Source organism: Anoplophora glabripennis, unplaced genomic scaffold (assembly GCF_000390285.2).
Source record: "Anoplophora glabripennis isolate ALB-LARVAE unplaced genomic scaffold, Agla_2.0 scaffold202, whole genome shotgun sequence".
Taxonomy (NCBI): domain Eukaryota; kingdom Metazoa; phylum Arthropoda; class Insecta; order Coleoptera; family Cerambycidae; genus Anoplophora; species Anoplophora glabripennis.
The window spans coordinates 183,961-203,760 of NW_019416304.1; the positions used below are offsets into that span (position 1 = coordinate 183,961).

At 32.4% G+C, this 19,800-nt stretch overlaps 2 protein-coding genes and 2 non-coding genes across 4 annotated transcripts; all 4 read left to right on the forward strand.

Moving 5' to 3' along the window:
- The first annotated feature begins 2,956 nt into the window (after nucleotides 1-2,956).
- On the forward strand, nucleotides 2,957-4,070 carry LOC108908386 (pyridoxal phosphate homeostasis protein). Its single transcript, XM_018712422.1, has 4 exons — nucleotides 2,957-3,135; nucleotides 3,194-3,551; nucleotides 3,606-3,847; nucleotides 3,903-4,070. Exons 1-4 carry the CDS (start codon nucleotides 3,046-3,048, stop codon nucleotides 3,975-3,977), a joined length of 765 nt encoding a protein of 254 aa, XP_018567938.1. The 5' UTR covers nucleotides 2,957-3,045; the 3' UTR covers nucleotides 3,978-4,070.
- A 184-nt stretch (nucleotides 4,071-4,254) lies between these two features.
- Trnag-gcc lies at nucleotides 4,255-4,325 on the forward strand. The gene has a single exon. It is a non-coding gene; the product is annotated as a tRNA-Gly (tRNA).
- Nucleotides 4,326-7,976: 3,651 nt separating this feature from the next.
- On the forward strand, nucleotides 7,977-11,200 carry LOC108908395 (myosin regulatory light chain 2). Its single transcript, XM_018712431.1, has 3 exons — nucleotides 7,977-8,074; nucleotides 10,225-10,670; nucleotides 10,785-11,200. Exons 1-3 carry the CDS (start codon nucleotides 8,072-8,074, stop codon nucleotides 10,948-10,950), a joined length of 615 nt encoding a protein of 204 aa, XP_018567947.1. The 5' UTR covers nucleotides 7,977-8,071; the 3' UTR covers nucleotides 10,951-11,200.
- A 2,487-nt stretch (nucleotides 11,201-13,687) lies between these two features.
- Trnay-gua lies at nucleotides 13,688-13,779 on the forward strand. The gene is given in 2 exon segments: nucleotides 13,688-13,724; nucleotides 13,744-13,779. It is a non-coding gene; the product is annotated as a tRNA-Tyr (tRNA).
- The last annotated feature ends 6,021 nt before the right edge of the window (nucleotides 13,780-19,800 follow it).

The following is a 19,800-nucleotide window of genomic DNA, read 5'->3' on the forward strand; positions in this document are numbered from 1 at the left end:
TAAATAATAAAATGACGTTGGCGGGAGAACCCCATTACCATACAAAACGCCTCGTCCCGCGGCGCTTCCCGAATCTTTTCAATTAAGGCGAACGTGCGAATTCATTCCATAGAATAGAGCAATTACCACAGTGATTTAGTAAAAACAATTACCTCTTGCATACATTTCGCGTCCGGTAAACACACAGTAGGCGGCGCGTCGGAAATATGCTTTACGAGATAGCAAGGAATCTCATAAATTACAATCAAGTCTCATAACGTAAACCTTCGCTATCTTTTAATATAAATATATCAGAGATTGTGCATAAACTGGAAGGTTAAATCCATTTGCTGGAGAGGTATTAATATTAATGGCGTCTAATGGCGGGATTGTTTATGGACGTGGCTCTCAGTTGTTTCGCGAACGGCGATTTGATATAAATGCAGCAAAACAAAGCAATTTTTCTCAGATGGATTGCTACTGGGAACTTAATTGATATACGGTTACATAGATTACTGTAATGCCCGTTAATGTAACACGGTGTCTCGAATTCCACCAATTCGTGACGTCTATTCTCAAAGAATACCACAAAATAAGAAAAAAAGTTCGAATAAACATCGGTAGGTCGTACACTGACAAAATTGTGGAAATTCACATAAGCCTTTTACATATTTGTAATGATGTTTATACATGAAAAATGTAAATGAATTGAGCAGATTGCTATATTGTTTAGGAATACAATCTGTTTGATTATAAATACCCCGAAGATACTAACGTAGATTTTTTTTTTCGTCACACTGTAGATGAGTGATAGTGACGTCATCGATATTTTTTTAAATAGGATTATATAAATTTTTTTACATGTTTTAATATTTTTTTATGCTCTTTCTACTGGGATTATGGGTAGAACTAAAACACTTTAATAATTAAAAGATATTGTTTATTCACTTATTCATATAGCACATCTATTATGCATCAAATCAGATTAAAAACTAAAAATTCTCTCTTAAGCTTAGTGCTACAATATACCTCCGTATGTTTATAAGCATTTTAATTTATGAGCAAGAGCCGTTGGGCTTGAGAAATATGAACACATTAAAAGTAGACATTAGTATCTAAGGGTGGGAATGTTTTTGTTTACGTAACTTGAGTATCTTTCAACACTTTCCAACCATATGAAATTTGTATACCTTTGCATAACGAAATTTTTGAGAAAATATGGAAAACTTTCAGTCTTTGACTTTACAGTGCTCGCTTTCTAAATCATTTCAAATAGAAGGCGCTGAAAAAACAATTTTGCATACGGCTATCACATATCGGTTTGTTTGTAATTGCTGTCACCTTTCAACTTACAACAAAATGATTCATTTTAATGAATTAGTTGCTATAACTGCAAGTTTATTATGAATCTAGAGAAAAGCGACTTTACATTTATTATCCTAATAGAATTTTTCCTAACAGAATAAAGTTGTAAACTTGAATCAAATTTAAGACAGTAAGGTATAGGAAAAATATGTATGTAACAACAATAACTAGTAATGTTAATAAACAAAAAATTTTACAATACAAAATTAAATGCAAACAAAATAGTCCAGTCCGTGGTTATGAAGCCATTAAATATTTTCGAAATTGGATAAGCGCATTTAATTTCAAGGAAAAATGTTTTCCATTTTATTAAAAAAACGAGTAATTTTTCGGTATTTTTTTAAATTTAAGTATAATAAACATTCGGTGTAGTTGAATAAATAAAACATTCATATTAAACTTTTCACAAAAACAACAAATTTCTATTAAAAAATAAATTTTAAAAATATTCTAGGTAATTATGAAAAGTCCAAAAATATTATTGTCTTGGGAATTTTCTGAGGAATACTAACCCCATAAAATAAATTAAAATTGGATGACCAATGACTTTTTGGCTGTGATAATTGCATTGCATTTAAAATTATTATATTCCAACAAAAAATTCTTACATTTTTTTTTTGTGAAACGAATAGTTTTGGCATTATTTCCGATGTATTCAACTGCGGTAGTGTGTAACTTACTTTAAACTACAAGCACTTAATAATTCTTATTCTAAACTACAAATACTTCAACTACTACAATCAAAAATATTATTTTTCTATGGTAAAATCAAAATCTACTCTGTGGTGTTCATAAACTTTCACATCCAATGTTTCTTCATGATATAGGTAGGTATTCAGACTCTACAAATTATGAATAGTAATTTATCATAGATTTCATGAAATTTAATGCTCCTCAAATAAAAATATAATCGTATCGATCCACAATCATAATTTAGAAACGTAGGAAAAATCTGATAATCTGGTAAGTATAATGTTTTTAATTTAATTGAAAAATTGGTGACCATTTAGAAAAATGTTCGTGAAACAACATTCGATTACATATTTCCGAAGTTCGCTAAGCATTATTTCGCTTTTATTGTCACATAAATCAAAATTTTAGTGACAATTAGATTGACCAAAAACCATTATAAATACAAAAAAAAAATACAAAAGGAAAAACAGTGACGTTATTTTTGTAATAAAGCAGGATCTGAAGAAGTAAAATCTCGTTAAAAAAAATAAGTGGTATATTTGCAAACAAGTAAGTACCACCATACCAAATTTCGTTTAAATCAGACAAAAAGTTTTCTAAAAGTTTATCCACACGATGTATTTTATCTATATTTCTCACTCATATGGTGTAAGTCTAGACTAACTTATCTTCCAAAATTTCAAAACGCAAATTTGTTTCTTATGCCGTTCCGCGCCATCTACCAGGAAGTAGGTGAACCCAGTACATGACTAACTGAATGTTGTTCTTACAGTTTCCTAATTTGTTTCAAAGAAATAGAAATCTTACGTTTAATTTTTGTCATCTGTCGACGAAGTGCAAAACTATGTACTTCTTAAAGAAGAAACATTTAATTATTCCAAAAAATATTCCATTCTTGTTGGAAAAGTAAATAAAAAGTAGCACTAACTTTAAGGTTAGATTAAAATAATCTGATATTAAACAATCTTAAAAAAATAAATGACATTGAATTAACTTCAGTGTGCTGTTATGCTAAAGAAAATGACCGACGTAGACGTGAGGAAGGGAATAAAAAACGTATTAACTAGAATAGAAGAAGCATGTAAAAAGAGACCACCAGTAAGTACAGCACCTCTAAAAAAATATTGTGCAATATTACACAATTATTCTTTTTAAGGAATTGGAAGCTGTAGAACCTAGACTGGTAGCTGTTAGTAAAACCAAACCTGTTAACTTAATCCTAGAGGCTTACGAAGGGGGTCAAAGACATTTTGGTGAGAATTATGTTCAAGAACTCGAAGAAAAAGCAACCAATGCTGACATCCTTGAAAAGTGCAAAGATATTAGGTGGCATTTTATAGGGCATCTGCAGAAGAATAAAGTAAATAAGGTCCTTTGTCTTCCAAACATTTATCTCATTGAAACTGTGGATTCTCAGAAGTTAGCTACGACTTTAAACAACCACTGGCCAAAGTTTGGACCACCTGATACCAAACTAAAAATTATGATCCAAGTTAACACTAGTGGTGAAGGAGGTAAGCTATTTTAAAAAGACCTAAGATACCAAAATTGAAAAAAAATTCTTGTAGAAAAAAATGGTATTCCGCCAGCAGAAGTCTGCAGTCTGACAGAGTACGTTTTAAAGGAGTGCGGCAATTTGCAGCTAGATGGCCTCATGACCATTGGAAGGTTCGGATATAACCCAGAAGATGGCCCCAATCCTGATTTCCTTTGTTTAAAAACCTGCAGAGATGAGATTTGCCAAAATTTAGGCCTTGATTGGAAAAACATCAATTTATCTATGGGAATGTCGGATGATTTTGAACACGCAGTAAGTTTATTTTTGTTTTTAATTGTTTTTTTTTATATTTTGCTTTTTGTTGTAGATAGAATTGGGCAGCACCAATGTGAGGGTTGGTAGCTCAATATTTGGGTATCGACCAAGAAAAGTTAGAGAATAAAGAAATATATCGATGAAATACCAAATGATACTTAAAGCGAATTTATAGATTTTATTATATTTTGTCAAATAAATGGAATAAATTGTCCCTTCATTTTTATTTGTCGAAACAAGGATACCTAACTAATTACGATAGTGAATTTTAAATAAAAACTTTAAAAATATATTTTTTAAATTCAACATGAGCCCTGTATCCATTTCTATCAAATATACATATTTTTTTTTAATGTTAAATACACGTACATTGTTATAGATGGTCAGAATATATTATTTTATCAGCATCGGTGGTTCAGTGGTAGAATGCTCGCCTGCCACGCGGGCGGCCCGGGTTCGATTCCCGGCCGATGCAACCTTTTTTTTTAATAAAATTGGAATAAATTTTGCAGAACAATGCAAATAGTTTTGTGTTATGTATTAAAAAATGAATAAATGCAAATTTTGTACCTAAATTCTACAGCAACATGTTATATAAAATTTCAGAACCTAAACACTAACTTTTTGATTTGATTCTTGATTCTAAAAAAAAGATTTAAATTCAAAAACAGGTTTTTGTTTGATTCTAAAAAAAAAGTTACGCAATTAGCAACTTGTCGATATAAAATTTCAAAACCTAAACATTTTTGGCTTGATCCTAGAAAAGGAAAATTTAATCAACAGTTATTTACGCAACTATTTTGTCTGTACTAATTTTAGATTGATACTTTTCTGTTTCATTGACCTTGCCATAAAGATTTTACTATTTACCATGTGTAAGGTATAAGAGAAAAAGTGTTATTAAACGAACACGCTGTATATTATAAGGTTAATTTCAACATCAACAAGTTTCCCTTTCCCATGAGTTCTTTGGCCAACAATTTAACGTTGATTTAAGTAAAAGAGTCTAATTTATAAATACAAGTATAACAAATCAAGGTTACCCAGGCACAAACGTAGTTAAAAATGGATTATAATAGCATTGTTTTAAATTTGCATAGATATATCAAAGAGAAGAGATAATGACAATGACAATAAATCTGTTTTAAACAAAAGTCACATAAAAATTGTTATACACGTTACACAGAAATATTCAAGTTAACCGGGCAGGTAAAGTGTACAAGTCTATGAATCATACCGTGTGTGTTCCTGTGCTGGTTTAAATTTGGAACTCGTCTTATGTTCATTTGTTCTAAATATATGTAAGTAGAATTCCTGCCACCTTACACATAAACTGAGGTTTCTGGCCTACTTCAAACAACAAATTGCAAAAATGATCGTATAGCATCTTTATATAATAATATAATAACGAAAATACCCTGTATTTACGTTTCAAAAGTAATGTAATAAAAATATCCATATATAAAATGTCCACAATTTTTTGATAGCGGCGTGGCCATTGCTGTTTTTTCACTCAACGCCATGACATTTAATGATAAGCTTTTACAAAAATTTGAGACCATTTTATAAGTTTCGAAAAATTATGCGCTGTTGCCAAAAATATTAAAATATTATTGAAAAGCCAAAAAAATGTTACATTTGCTCAGCTTAAAATGCAACATGATGCCCATAAGAAAAAAGAAAGTTGATGATGGTTCCTCGTAACCGAAATGTAGCAATGAAAACCTAAATATAAGTACAGTGAAATTCCTCAAAATTTGCTGTGACAGTAGTTTCAGATTTTGAAAATTTCTCTAAATAAAAAAGTTACAGACGTCTTTCGAAATCGCCACCTTCAATTTTTTTTAATAAATTTGAAAAGTTAGGTGCTAGCAACAGAATTGTCTAAAACTTTCCCCATTTAACCATTCTCTGATAGTTTCCAAGATACTAATACATGCATCGCTAAAATGGTCCACGTTGTATACAGGGTGTTCCACCTAAGAGGGATTCTTCTGTAGCTCTGTAACTGTAAAATTTATTAAAAAAATGGTTTTAATACAAGTTGTCTGGAATCATATGGACCATGTATAAAGAAAATATTTTTAGCTTTACAGTGTTCCATTTCGCATAGGCGCTACATAACTTTGTTATTTTAAATGGGACACCCTGTATATTATTGCGATTTTGAATTCCTTGGTTAATATTAGGTAGAGTTTATTAAATGTACATGGTCTTTAAAACTTACCGTTTTCGAGATAATCAGTTGTTTTTGAAAAAAGTCACGATTTCAGCTCTATAAATGAGGCTGGAAAACGTCTAATGTTTAGACTCTAAACCGTAAGAGTTAGAAATCTGCAGTTTTCATAGTTCATTTTGGCGTAAATTACTCTATCTTGTCATCTGTGAGCAAAACGTGTATGTTATTCAGACTCGGAAATATTGACGTCTACATTTAATAATCTTACGAGTTGAAAAACTTTTTTCTTCAAATGGAATGGCCCATATTAATTGTCAAGAGTGAATGCAAAATTGAATGCACTTTCGACTGATATAACGTTGTCCATACTTATCGCTAACAGTTTTCCAGAAAAATCAGGTTCTTTTCTAAAGTTCGAAAAAGTAGCTATGTAACAGCATCTAGGAGGCCTTGCAATTGTATTAGTACAACGTCGATATATAGGACTTTATACTTTTGTAACAGCACACCACTTCCCTATCGCATCCAATTACACCAAGAGTTACTAAAAGTAGACTTTCAGCGGAGATTGGTTTTGTCAGTAGGTATTTGATGATCAAAATGATGATTTTTTTAAACTGGTCCGATGCGGCTGCTTTTCATAGAAATGGGTTCGTTAATAGTCATAATTGCCTTTATTATAACACAGTAAATCCTCACCAATTCCAGTCAACTCATAGCCAACAATGGTCTTTGAACGTGTGGGAAGCAATTATGCCCCATGTCATTGGACCATTCTTTTTTGACCAGCATCTAACTGGAGCAGTTGATTTAAACTTTTTAACAAGCGCTCTAGAAGATTTGTTAGGCGACATTCCTTTAGCTACAATTCGAAGAATGTGAATGCAACATGATGGTGCTCCACGTCACAATACCGCTGCAGTTTGTTAGTTTTCATACGAAACTTTTCCCAACAGATGGATTGGGCGCGGAGGATCAGTGAATTGGCCTTCAAGGTGTCCAGATATGGCAAGTTGCGATTTCTTTTTATGGGGATTTATAAAAGGCAAAGTTTGCGTTACACCAGCAACTACCGCGGAAGATATGCGGCAGCGCATTACAATAGCATTTCAAGACGTGCTAACCAATGTTGAACAGTCTTTTAAAAACCGAATTCGTTTGTGTATTAATCAAAATGGAGGACACTTCGAGCAATTGATATAAATCAGTGGTCTAACTAGTCTTCTCCTTGTTGTGATCTGAGTTTCAGTTTGTTTCGTTTTGCGTTTTGTTTTAGTTGTTGTTAGAGGTTTACTTGTGCTTGTCAAACCACTTTTGCCAATAAATATTGACACTGTCAGTCTCAGGCCTGATAAAATGTGAGAGAAAAGTAGTTTTGCAAGGCCTTCTTGACGCTGTTACATACTTTTTCGAAATTTAGAAAAGAACCTGATTTTTCTGGAAAACTGTTAGAGATAAGTTTGGACAACAGTCAAACAGTCAACAGTCAATCAGTCGAAAGAGCATTCAATTTTGCATTCGCCCATGACAATTAATATGGGCCATTTTATGTGAAAAAAAGTTTTGCAACTCGTAAGATTATTAAATGTAGGTCTCAGTATTTCCGAGTTTGAATAACGTACACGTTTTGCTCACAGATGACAAGATAAGGTAATTTATGTCAAAAGGAATAATCACCGTCCAGGTCTGGTGACTCCAAACTGACGTCAAATCGAGAGAAACATCTATTGATAAATTATCAACACCCTGTAGTTAAATTTCTTATACACCACAAACAATTTACTAGAATTTATTACATCCGTGTACCTTACTGCACCTGAAAAAAATATGTATATTTCCAGGTCGTCCATGTCCATAGTACTCCAATATATCGTTTCACCGACATGCCAGTATCTATTCCAAGAGATGCTATATAAGGCTCGAGGAAGGTTATGTATTCGGGGCGCCTCGACGCCTGACGACGCCCTAACTTATTTAAGAGAGTCGCCTCGATACTCTCCCAGTCGCGGGTGTTACTTGGAGAGCATAACATCGACGACAAAATGGTAAGTTAACAATTGGAATGTACCACAATTACCGGTAAACGATAAATGATAGTGAGATCTAGTGAAATTGGGCAAAACGTAGTGATTTTAACAAAGGATGGTGTGTTTACCGTTCTTCAGTGATTGTGATGTGACACTGTATGTTTTTAGAAACATAATTCGTGGATTAATCCTGTAACCATGTGACCGAACGAGAGTTTCATAATACTAGAAAATTCAGTTGTGGTACACAAAATGACCTACTGAAAATGTATATAACCAAGTAATTTTGCAAGATAAAGTGGTATACTTAATAAAATTTTATGGAACTGAAAGATTTTGAAAGTTAGTTCATTTTAAAAATCTAGTTCGAATATCAGATTCAATTTTTTATTATTATAATTTACAGTTCATAATTTTTTTTTCTAATTCTGACAAACTAAGTCAAACATTTTAATATTTCACTGCCTTTTTAACAATTTAAAACATTGATAATAATTTTACATGGCCCAATTGCAATGAATCCACATCCCAAAAAAAATGGAGAAGAATGAATCTTCAGTAGGTCACCCTGTTGGGATATTTCAGTATTGGGTTTTGAATATTTCTGTAATAATTAAACAGTGTTATACATTGGAAAAGAATTGAATATGTAGTTTACTATTATTATTATATTATTACTATTACATTTACTTTAAAACAATTTTCAAAAATATACTGCATGTAGGATAGGAAGAACATGAACAAATGAAAAGAAAACTTTTAATTTACTATCTATTTCTTGTTTACAGTATTGGATTGGAGCAAGAAGTATTTGCTGCTTTTCTGTGCCAAAATTCTTGTCTAAATCGTGTACTCAATTTGAGATCTGACAAACATTGAGCAACTAGAAGTTTTGTCAAACGTCCAAAGCTCCAGATTTGTTCCACCTTTTTTTAGTTTTTCTTACATAATGGAAACTCTAGCTAGTTCGAGGCTGTATCTCGAGCTTGGCAACGCACCAAATAAAGGTGTCGGCGCAACGGCTTTAAAAATAGATTGAAAATGTTGGTCGTGTTACCTAAAGCGCGATTAAACTGTTGCTAAAAATAGACGAGTTGGTACGATTCTATGAACACTCATTGGTTTTTATTGAATTGAAAAAAACTACTACTGAAAGTAGGGAAGATCATTTTTTAAATTGTTACTAAAAGCAATGAATTTGATATAGAGGATATTTCACTATTAATTGGTCAAATTTTAAGTTTTAATTGGGTATTATTAAAATAAGACTCTGTTGGAAGTACGGCTTCTAATATCTGTCAAAGTTCAAAGATGAATAGATTAATGTGTCTTTTTTTACTAAATTTCTTTTCAAAAAATATTCGAGAGCTAATAATAGAATATACAGAGTGTTTCCTAACTACGGTCCGTAGCTTCAGGATACAATTTCTTATAGTATTCAAAGAAAAAAGTTTGTAATAAATTTGGAACAGTCATGTTAGGTTCTCAAAATTTGGCAGTTATTGTACGTTTGTAAAGAGCTTCATTTCTAATAAAGTCAACTTTTATCTGCCGCCAGTGGCATAGTTAGACGTGAAATAGTCGTTAGTCGACGTTTTCATTATAAAATGTAGAACGCCAATGAATTTTTTAAAAGTTTTATTATTTTCGGACTGATATATTTGTTTGTATTTGTGGACTTGTATATTTGGAGAAGGTCTTTCAGCTCCACTTAAACAATACAGGGTGTTCCATTTGAAGGAAACAACATTTTGCCTTTGAAAATGTTAACATTTGGTACGATTTTGTGGATACTCTTTATGGCATTTATAAACAGTGCCCACTTCAGAATTTACGGTAAACATAGTACAATATGTGTGACGATTACTTAGATTGTATTACAAAAAACGAGTATATCAGCAACGATCAAGTATAACGTTGAAAATGTCATTTTTTATTATTTTTCATAAACGGCTGATTTTTGGCACATAGTATTAAAATTGCATAATTCCATGTAAAATATAAATATTCACTCAAATACGGGGTGTTCCATTTAAAAAAAAAATACAACTTTGGTCAGCTCTCCGAAAACGAATCACCTTGTATAAGTCAAATTTAATTTCAACTTTACCACACGTTGACTCACCCCGTACAAACGAAATAAAACACATTATTAATTTTTGTTATAGGCGGACAAAGAAAAGAAGGTCAAGAAGAAGAAGAAGGAAGAAACCGCAGAGGCCGCGCCCGCCCCAGCTGCCGCTCCCGCCGCCGAGACAAGAACCTCGTCGAAGAGCTCTTCCAAGAAGGCCAAGCGTACCGGCTCCAATGTCTTCTCCATGTTCTCCCAGAACCAGGTCGCTGAGTTCAAGGAAGCCTTCCAACTCATGGACCACGACAAGGACGGCATCATCAGCAAGAGCGACTTGCGCGCCACCTTCGACGCCGTCGGCAAGTTGAGTAACGAGAAGGAGCTCGACGAGATGATCAACGAGGCCCCCGGACCAATCAACTTCACCCAGTTGTTGGGTCTCTTCGGCACCCGTATGGCAGACTCAGGCGGTACCGACGACGACGATGTCGTCATCGCTGCCTTCAGATCCTTCGATGAAAATGGCGTCATTGACAGCGAAAGGTTAGTACTCGATCATTTCCTCTTTCGGAGTGCTCACGCAAACATTTTCCTCCCTTTTTTTCGAAATACGGAAAAAAGTTAAGATGATGATAACGACTTCTTTCCTTTTTCCAGATTCAGGCACGCTCTGATGACCTGGGGCGAAAAGTTCTCCGCCAAGGAGGTCGACGATGCCTTCGACGCCATGGAAATCGACGACAACGGCAGGATCGACACCCAGGCTCTCATCACCCTCCTGACCGCTGCCCAAGACGATGAAAACGAGGGCGAGGCCGCCTAAATGTCCAGACTCATCACCAATTGATCATCATCTCATCACCAAAACTCATCGCGTAACTGCAGTTACTTCTCATCATAAAACAATTCCATCTTGTCCGTGGTTTGTGACCGTATTCCAACACGTAGAACTACGCACGCAAGGGTGCAATCTTTTCATAATCTGGGAATAATGTGTATATGTACATGCGATTCCATCTCGTCGCTTTACCATCACGCGACTATTTAAATAAATCATTAATTTTCTATTACAACTTTGTGTTTTATTTACTTATTTATTTATTTTTGATCTTCTGTTCCAGTTGTTGATTATTTTTGTTCACTGTTCCAATAAAGACATGTAAAAGACCAAATTCAATTTTTATTTTGATAAGTCGACACAGTTTAGAGCTCCCATTCGCGGTTTCATACAGAGTGTTGTATTGTGGCATGACCCTTCACGTTAAAATGAACAAAAATGTGTTTATATTTTGTTATAACAATTTTCAGATAAATGAAAAATAATTTCAGTTTGCTTTATTGTTAGATTGATTTTGATCCTTTATTACTGAGTTTATCAAAGAATGGTACAGTAGAATATAAGAAAAAAATATCTCAAATGAAATTATCAATAAACTAGAATCAAATACTTAAAGAAATAACCTATACAGGCTGTTTCTAAAATAGGGTTCCAAACTGCTCCGTTTATAACTCATTAAAATAAGCCAAAAAGTTCCTATTAACATGTGCCCTAAAACGCACTCTTAGGAAGTTATATGCCCTTAAAAGGGCTCAAACAAAACTGGTTATTAACAAAACTGTCGCAAATAAATAGATAAAAATTTATGAGTTTTACATAACTTTTTACGATAAATAACATGAGCTACTCCGTTTTTCGACATGCAAATCATATGCGTCCCATTTAGGTTGATGAAGGCGGTTTTCGGCCCGTAATTCTTTTTATTTCAATTTTTTTACAATTTTCTCTACAGATTTATAAAATCTTAACAGTTTTACGTAAAAAATATTATCTTTGTCCAAATCGATATTTCCAATAGTTTTCGAGTAAATTGAGTTTGAAAATTACTCTGCTCTTTAAGTTATTAGGCCAAAAACTACAAAAATCTGTTTACCATGGCAAATAAAAGACTAACGTTGCCACAACGCTTAACAATTTAAGTTATTGATAAACTGTCAATTATTGAGCTTTGTAGTGTTTAATTAGTAAAAGTGGTGAGTGGAAAATTTAAGTTTTGTTTGAGCCCTTTTAAGGGCATATAACTTCCTAAGGGTGCGTTTTAGGGCACATGTTATTAGGAACTTTTTGGCTTATTTTAATGAGTTATAAACGCAGTAGTAGTTTGGAACCCTATTTTAGAAACACCCTGTATATAGGCTGTTACAAATTCGTTTCTCACTACAGGGATCTCGGAAAGAGTAAGCGATACGAACTAGCTTAGCCTTTCTCAAGACAACTTTTTTGCCCCCTATCGAATGGCATAATCAATTTTTATATGTAACGTTTGGTCTTTCCAGGACCATCACCACCTTCATTTTTTTAAATACCACCCTGGAAATTTTATTATAATTTTTGCTAACCTTCATGACCTCCTATTGTCTCTGTGACCTCCAATAGCCTCAGCCCGAACCAAATCGAAAAAATCATCTTAAATGCATTCGCTCCAAATTTATCTAAAATTTTTTATTTAGATTTCTATGTAAATTATAGTACATTCTAAGTGTCGTTAGACCTTGTAAAATCCACCTAGTTATTTAAACTATCACCATCACCTGGTCATACATAACTCGATAAGTAGTTGCGTTTTAATTTTATTTTGACACATTAATTCTTAAAAATGCTTATGAACAACCAAAAGTCCAAATCAATTGTATTATACTTTAAAAAATTACAGTAAATGTTCAAAAACATTTCTGGTTTGGCAAATGTTGACAATGAAAGTAAGAGTGATATGATCGGAATTGATTATACCTGTAACCGCATGTCGCATGTCAGATATATGTATATAAATATTCTGAAAAAAAAAATAGATCCGAATTTGTTTGAATTCTGAGCACTCGAGAAATCTTGAAAGACGCCTTATGTAGGTAAGGTAAGGTAAGGTAAGGTAAGGTAAGGTAAGGTAAGGTAAGGTAAGGTAAGGTAAGGTAAGGTAAGGTAAAATACGAGGTAAAATATGAACTTACGTTTATATTCTTCTTTCACCAAATTTTATTAAAAAATCCAAAAAATAACACCTCTAAAAAATGAAATAAACTACATTTTTTTGAAGTCTCGTAAATAATCAACATTGCACAGATAAGCGACCTTTAAAGCGGTTTTTAAAGTACAACCCCTTTGCTTTTGGATTTCCTGTAGACAGCAAACATCTAGAATTAATTTTCTAGTACATACTATAAAAAACAAACAATATTTGTTTCCATAAAAAAATCGTACCTACGCATTTATCATTTTGCAAGATTTTGTCTTATTGGAAAGCAATTTAAAAACCACCAAAACATGTATGTAATCGAGATTTTTATATCTCTGTTTCACCTCTACCAATTCCTTCAAAATTAATATCATGATTAATGCCTTTAAAAGTTTTTTTGCATCTAGGTTCAGTTCAATACAATTAATAAAAAGAAGTAATAACACAACAAAGAAATTAACATTTATTTTTATATTTATCTTACTACATTTGTATGTTAATTATGTTATTAGTTATTATTACAAATATCGTATTTACAAACTTTGTTGTCAACCTTCGATAGCTCAGTTGGTAGAGCGGTGGACTGTAGTGGAATACGACTTGTAGACATCCATAGGTCGCTGGTTCAAATCCGGCTCGAAGGAGACTTTTTTTAATGCAATTTTTTGTTGTGCTGTTAAAATGCGTGTATATTAAGTTGATATTAATAATTTAAAAGTGAAAATATGTCATTAATTATATTTTTTGCGCTATTTAAAAAACATTCTTCCACAGTATTTGATAGTGTTAAAATAACACTATGCTTTCTTTTAATAGTGCTTCTCCATTTAATTCATCTTCACATTATTATAAAACTACAATTCTCATATCCATTTAACGATAATTATTTCCGAAAGCTGCAGTTTTTTAAAATAGATACTTTCACTTAACTTTCATTGTGTTTGTGTTAATTATTTATAGTACTTATTAGAAACTAACAGTAATAAATATTGAAATTTATGCATTAATTCTCATAGTGACAATTATGAATTATCTCTAAAATAGGTACTTTCAACAAAATCTAATACAATGAGAAATATACAGGGTGTCCACACTTATCGGCGCACTATTGCTAACGCTAACTCCGTTATTATTGGACATACGAAATCGATTAAATTAGCAAACTAGTAGCAGCATTTTTTCTGTCGATTCTAATGATGCAATCGAAGAAACAATTGAGCATCGCTTTTTCGTAATTTTTAAAAAAACATGTTTTTTTTAATGGAGCACCCTGTATATATTTATATATTTTAAAAGAAAAAGTTGTTATGAACAAAAAGTATTAGGACATAACTCTCTTCAATTGAAAAATAAATTAAAAATAAGCTTGTGAAGTTTTTTACACTTATTTCAATGAAATTCATGTCGGCAACGTCAAAAATGTAAACAGTAAAAAAAACTGAAAGTGTTGTAACAACAGTGACAACAACTGTTAAGTTAATAATTTGTTGGATACTTGTTGTATCCACTAGTCTGTGTAACCTATTTCTGTTTCATTAGTAATATTTCGGTATTATTAGCTTATAGCATGCCGTCTAAACATTTAGAAAAATGTGAAATGCTGGAGGCATACCTTATTTGCAGAAAAAAATCTGTACGATCATACAATATTACCAACATGCATTTCCGGATCGTCAGGCACCAAGTAGACAATATTCTTTAAAATTATACAGATATTTTAATAATAATATCTTTATTTTTGAAAATTGTACAAAGCAAAATACAATTTCACCTACATAAGGCGAAGTCTAGCCAATGGCTATTCTACTTAACCTTATAAAAAATCTAATACATTATACCAATATTAAATTATTTCGATGATTTCACTATATCTGATAGAATGAAAAATACCTGCAGTATATATCAAAAATAGCACCGGTCCTAAAACTGATCCCTGGGGAATACCAGAAGTTATAGGAGCAATATCTGAAAATACAGTATTAAATAAAACTGCCTGTCGACGGTTAGACAAGTAAGTATTAAAAAAATGTAAAGAACTTTCATCAAAGCCATAGTAACACAGTTTAGCACATAAAAGGGAATGATCGGCAGTATCGAATGCTTTGGAAAAATCAAGCAAAATTACTGTTGTAACATTTTTATTGTCTAAAGATCGTAATGTATTATCTAAAACATTTGCTAAAATTGCCGTAGTGCTGTGATTCTTGCGGGAACCAGACTGACAAGAAGCAATAATTTTGTTTTCAATTATTACATAATTATATAATTGAGATTGGATAACTTTTTCCAATACCTTCGATAAAATGGGAATTACAGTAATTAGTCGTAAATCAAAAAAATTTTCTGGATCATTCTTCTTCGCAAGAGGTCTGGATGGATAATGATGGATAATTTCCAAATATCAGGAAAATAGCCAATTTTTAGGCAACAATTTATTATATGTGTCACATGTTTGGATATGGTTGGTAAACATAATTGCAACATAACAGCATTTTTATTATCACTGCCATAGGCATTTGACTTAAGTTGACTGATTAGATTACTAATCTGTCCTATCGTTACCAATGAAAATTTGAATTGCATACCATCACCAAACCTATTGCAACTGTACCATTTTGTATTATTTTGGCAATTATCTCTAGGGCTAAACACTGTAGAAAAATATTTATTTACCTCATTAGGTTTCTGAAGATGAGTAGGAATATGTACATTATGACTATGTTTTAGATTTAAGTTCTTTACTGAATTCCAAAAATCTATATGTATATGAGTTTTTTTCATGAACATTTAAATATGCAGTTTTCTCACGCCTGATTGCATTCACTGTATTAATGAAGCTACATTTAAGAAAACAAGGGAAAAAAGCTATTGTAAGAGACGAAGAAACAGAAATCAATGTGTTAGCTTATTATGAAACGTTTCCAGATAAATCTATCAGAGATATTACCAGAGAATTAGATGTCAAGGGAAGTACAGTTCACAAGATTTTAAAGAAGCACAAATATCATCCTTTTAAAAAGATTAGGGTACATAACCTCGTAGCTGGAGATGCAGAAAGAAGATTGTTTGTTTGCAATCGGTTATTTTTTTTTCATCAGCGTCCAAATAATTACTAGTTCATTTTGTGGTCCGATGAATCTAATTTTTCAAATTCTGGAATGTGCAACAAACACAATCAACATTATTGAAGTTAAGAAAATCATATAACAAGGGATCCATGTAATCCACAGAACCGCTTTAGTCTAAATATTTGGTGCGAGCGGTTTAATTGGTTCGCAATTCATCGGACCTATTTATCTATCGTGGAACGTTAACAGGAGAAAGATATATTGAATTATTAGAGCCAGTCCTTGATGATTTCTTGGACAATATGCCACTAATTGATCGCCCTTATGCCTATTTTCAGCAAGATGGAGCACCCGCCCATAATTATTTCAGAACCATTAACTTATTAAATACAATATTTGGGCAACAATGGATGGGGAAAGTAGCACCAATCCGTTGGTTAGCACGGTCAGTTGATTTAACGCCGCTGGATTTATATTTATGGGGTTATTTAAAGGATAAAGTGTATAGACAGCAATACAATAATGTGTTAGAATTAGAAAATAGCATCAGAAACATTTTGGGAAGCATTGATGGCAGAACTATTCACGTCGAATCTCAAAAACTTAAAATGTATGTATCTCGAAAACAGTTGAGTTTATCGATTTGTAACAAGTATACCTTTTTTATATAGAATTGAACGTTGTTCAACAATTTCTAGTTAAAAAATTGAAAATTGTAAAATATAAAATGTTAGGCATATTTTTACATTGACATTGACTACCATATTAAGTGATTTGAACTTTTATAAATTTAAAATAATTCTCACATAATTTTTTTGCAAAATGAACCAATTTTTATTTTATTTTGGCTTGGGGTACAGTAATATGACCTTCTTTTGACTTAACACGTAGCTTCAGTGTCGTACTATTATTCATAGCCAGAACACTTTCTCAAAATAGAAAAGATCTACAGCCTTGCTATAAAATGACATATTTATTATACAACACGAGTCAATTATCAAGTAAGTATTTCCAAGTCAGTGATTTGTACTGTATAATCTGGAATCATATTCCATCAAAATGCGAAAAATATAATTCTTGCCTCCATTCTGTATACAGGGTGTCCCATTTTTATTCTGAAAAAATTCAGGAAAAGATAGATCCGATAAAATTAAAGGGACTTTGCTATATAAATTTGTTTCGAAATCTGAACCCTTTCCGAAATACAGGGTGTTGAAGCTGAATTTATTTTTTTATTTTTTGTTAATATCTCTTGGAGTTATAAATTAATTGTTCTCAAATTTTGTGTGGTGAATACCACAGTGCACTAGTACTAATACACAAAACCTCAGCTTGACAGAAAAAACCAGTGGCGTGCATTCCGCACTTATCGATACCTTTTATAAAAAGTATGTGTTACGCCACTGACTGATCTTCAAAATAATAAGTAATTTCAATTGTTCGTGCATTGTTCTGTCAAAAAGCATTTTTACGTTTTCTACATAATAGGCACAGTTACAGAGTAAACCGACATTTTATAAAATCATCCCTGATCTTAATTTTAGCAGAACTCGATCACTATTCCTTATCTAAGAAATGCTGAAGCGCACTCCTGGCTAATTGAATACTATCTGTGATTACTAACAATGATGTTTTTTTTTAAGTTGGAAAAAATTAAAACATTTAAAATTCTTTCAGTGATTTAATAACAATAATTAATTATAAAATTTATGCACATTAACGTTTAATAAACTAAACAAAAAGTGTATCATTAATGTATCAACGAATATTTAAATATTGTTCAAATATTCTCAAATCTATTCTTTGATTTCTGTGCTCTAATGTTCTAATGTTCGTACATTACCAATTTCATGGAGTCTTTGAAATGCATCAGTAAATAATTGAGAATTTGGATGTCGTCTATCAGGAAACCTTCGTCTGTATTCTCGAGATGCCTCCAATGCGTTACCATTACACAATCCGTAACAGAACACAATATCAGCATATTCAGCATTTGAAAATTTATATGGCATTATTAAAGCACTTAATGGTATTTTATAAAAAGCTAAATCCGAGTAATTAATGTAAAAAGTTTTCGTTTCTCAACAAAGAGTGATCATGTCAAGTTTATTATGACAACCAAAACTGTTTGCAAAGCAACTCTGATTTTTAATTTTCTGTCACTACGAGTGAACAAAGTGTATTGCAGCCAGTGGCTTGCAATTTGAACATTTAATATTATTAAATTAACCAGGAATGTGCTTTAACATTTTTTAGATAAGGAATACTGAAGCCAAATTAAAACAACCTGAGCGTTTCAGTTGTTGATTAAAACAGTTCTGCTAAAATTAAGATCAGGGATGATTGTATAAAATGTCGGTTTACTCCGTAACGGTGCCTATTATGGAGAAAACGTAACAATACTTTTTGGCAGAACAATGCACGGACAATTGAAATTATTTATTATTTTAAAGATCAGTCAGTGACGTAACACATACTTTTTATAAAAGGTATCGGCAAGTGCGGAATGCACGCCTCTGGCTTTTTCTGTCGAGCTGAGATTTTGTGTATTAGTATTAGTACACTGTGGCATTCACCACACAAAATTTGAGAACAATTGGTTTATAACTCCAAGAGATATTAACAAAAGATGGAAAAATAAATTCAACTTCAACACCCTGTATTTCGGAAAGGGTTCAGATTTCGAAATAAGTTTATATAACAAAGCCCCTTTAATTTTACCGGATCTACCTTTTCCTGAATTTTTTCAGAATAAAAATGGGACACCCTGTATAATTTTGACCAGTAGTTTAACATTTTTATTTTAAAAGGCCTCTTGTTATGGCACGTTTCTGGATTTACGAATCGATGATCAACTTTTTCTGTTCAAAAAAAGACGATCAACTAAAATCATATCGCGATAATCCGCCTTTAATAAATCACTGGAAAGTATTTACAAAAAAAAATTCTCAATTAAATTTCAATCGAAGAGCTCGCACACTTTCCGATCTCTATTTGCACACCAAGAAGGGGCAAATAAATAAACAGTTACACGTTTCACATGCAACATGCATATGTCATTTCCGAGACGGGCCAACATGTCATCAGGGGCGCCGTTGGGTTACGGGCAAGGGAGGACAGTTGCCTAGAGATTCTTTAATAATTTATTGAAACTCCAACAACACAGAGTCATGCATACGTGATATAATACTAAGAACAAAGTCATTTCACTTAGTAAATACTTAGATGCTTATTCTCTAAGTATGTATTCACTTTTTTAAATCATAAAAATATCATAAATATATAAATGCTATATTCTAGTGGCTAGACGAAAGAAAAAGGCAAATATTTTGCTTTACCGAGCGCGCGCGTCCTAGTTTGGACGTAGTAGAATGACGCTTGTGGAAAAACCCTTTTTGGAACCCAAGAAGCTTAGAGAAGGGTTGACAAGGAAGCTTCTGGACTTTGTTAGGACAAAGCGATTTGCTGAATAGGGATTTACATAGAATCTAAAAACTGGAAGCCGAAGGGCAAAGTGTCTCTCAAGAGCATTCAAGATAAGGGTATACGAAACAATAATAAAAATCAACTGTCTTATACACATGTGAAACCTGGATA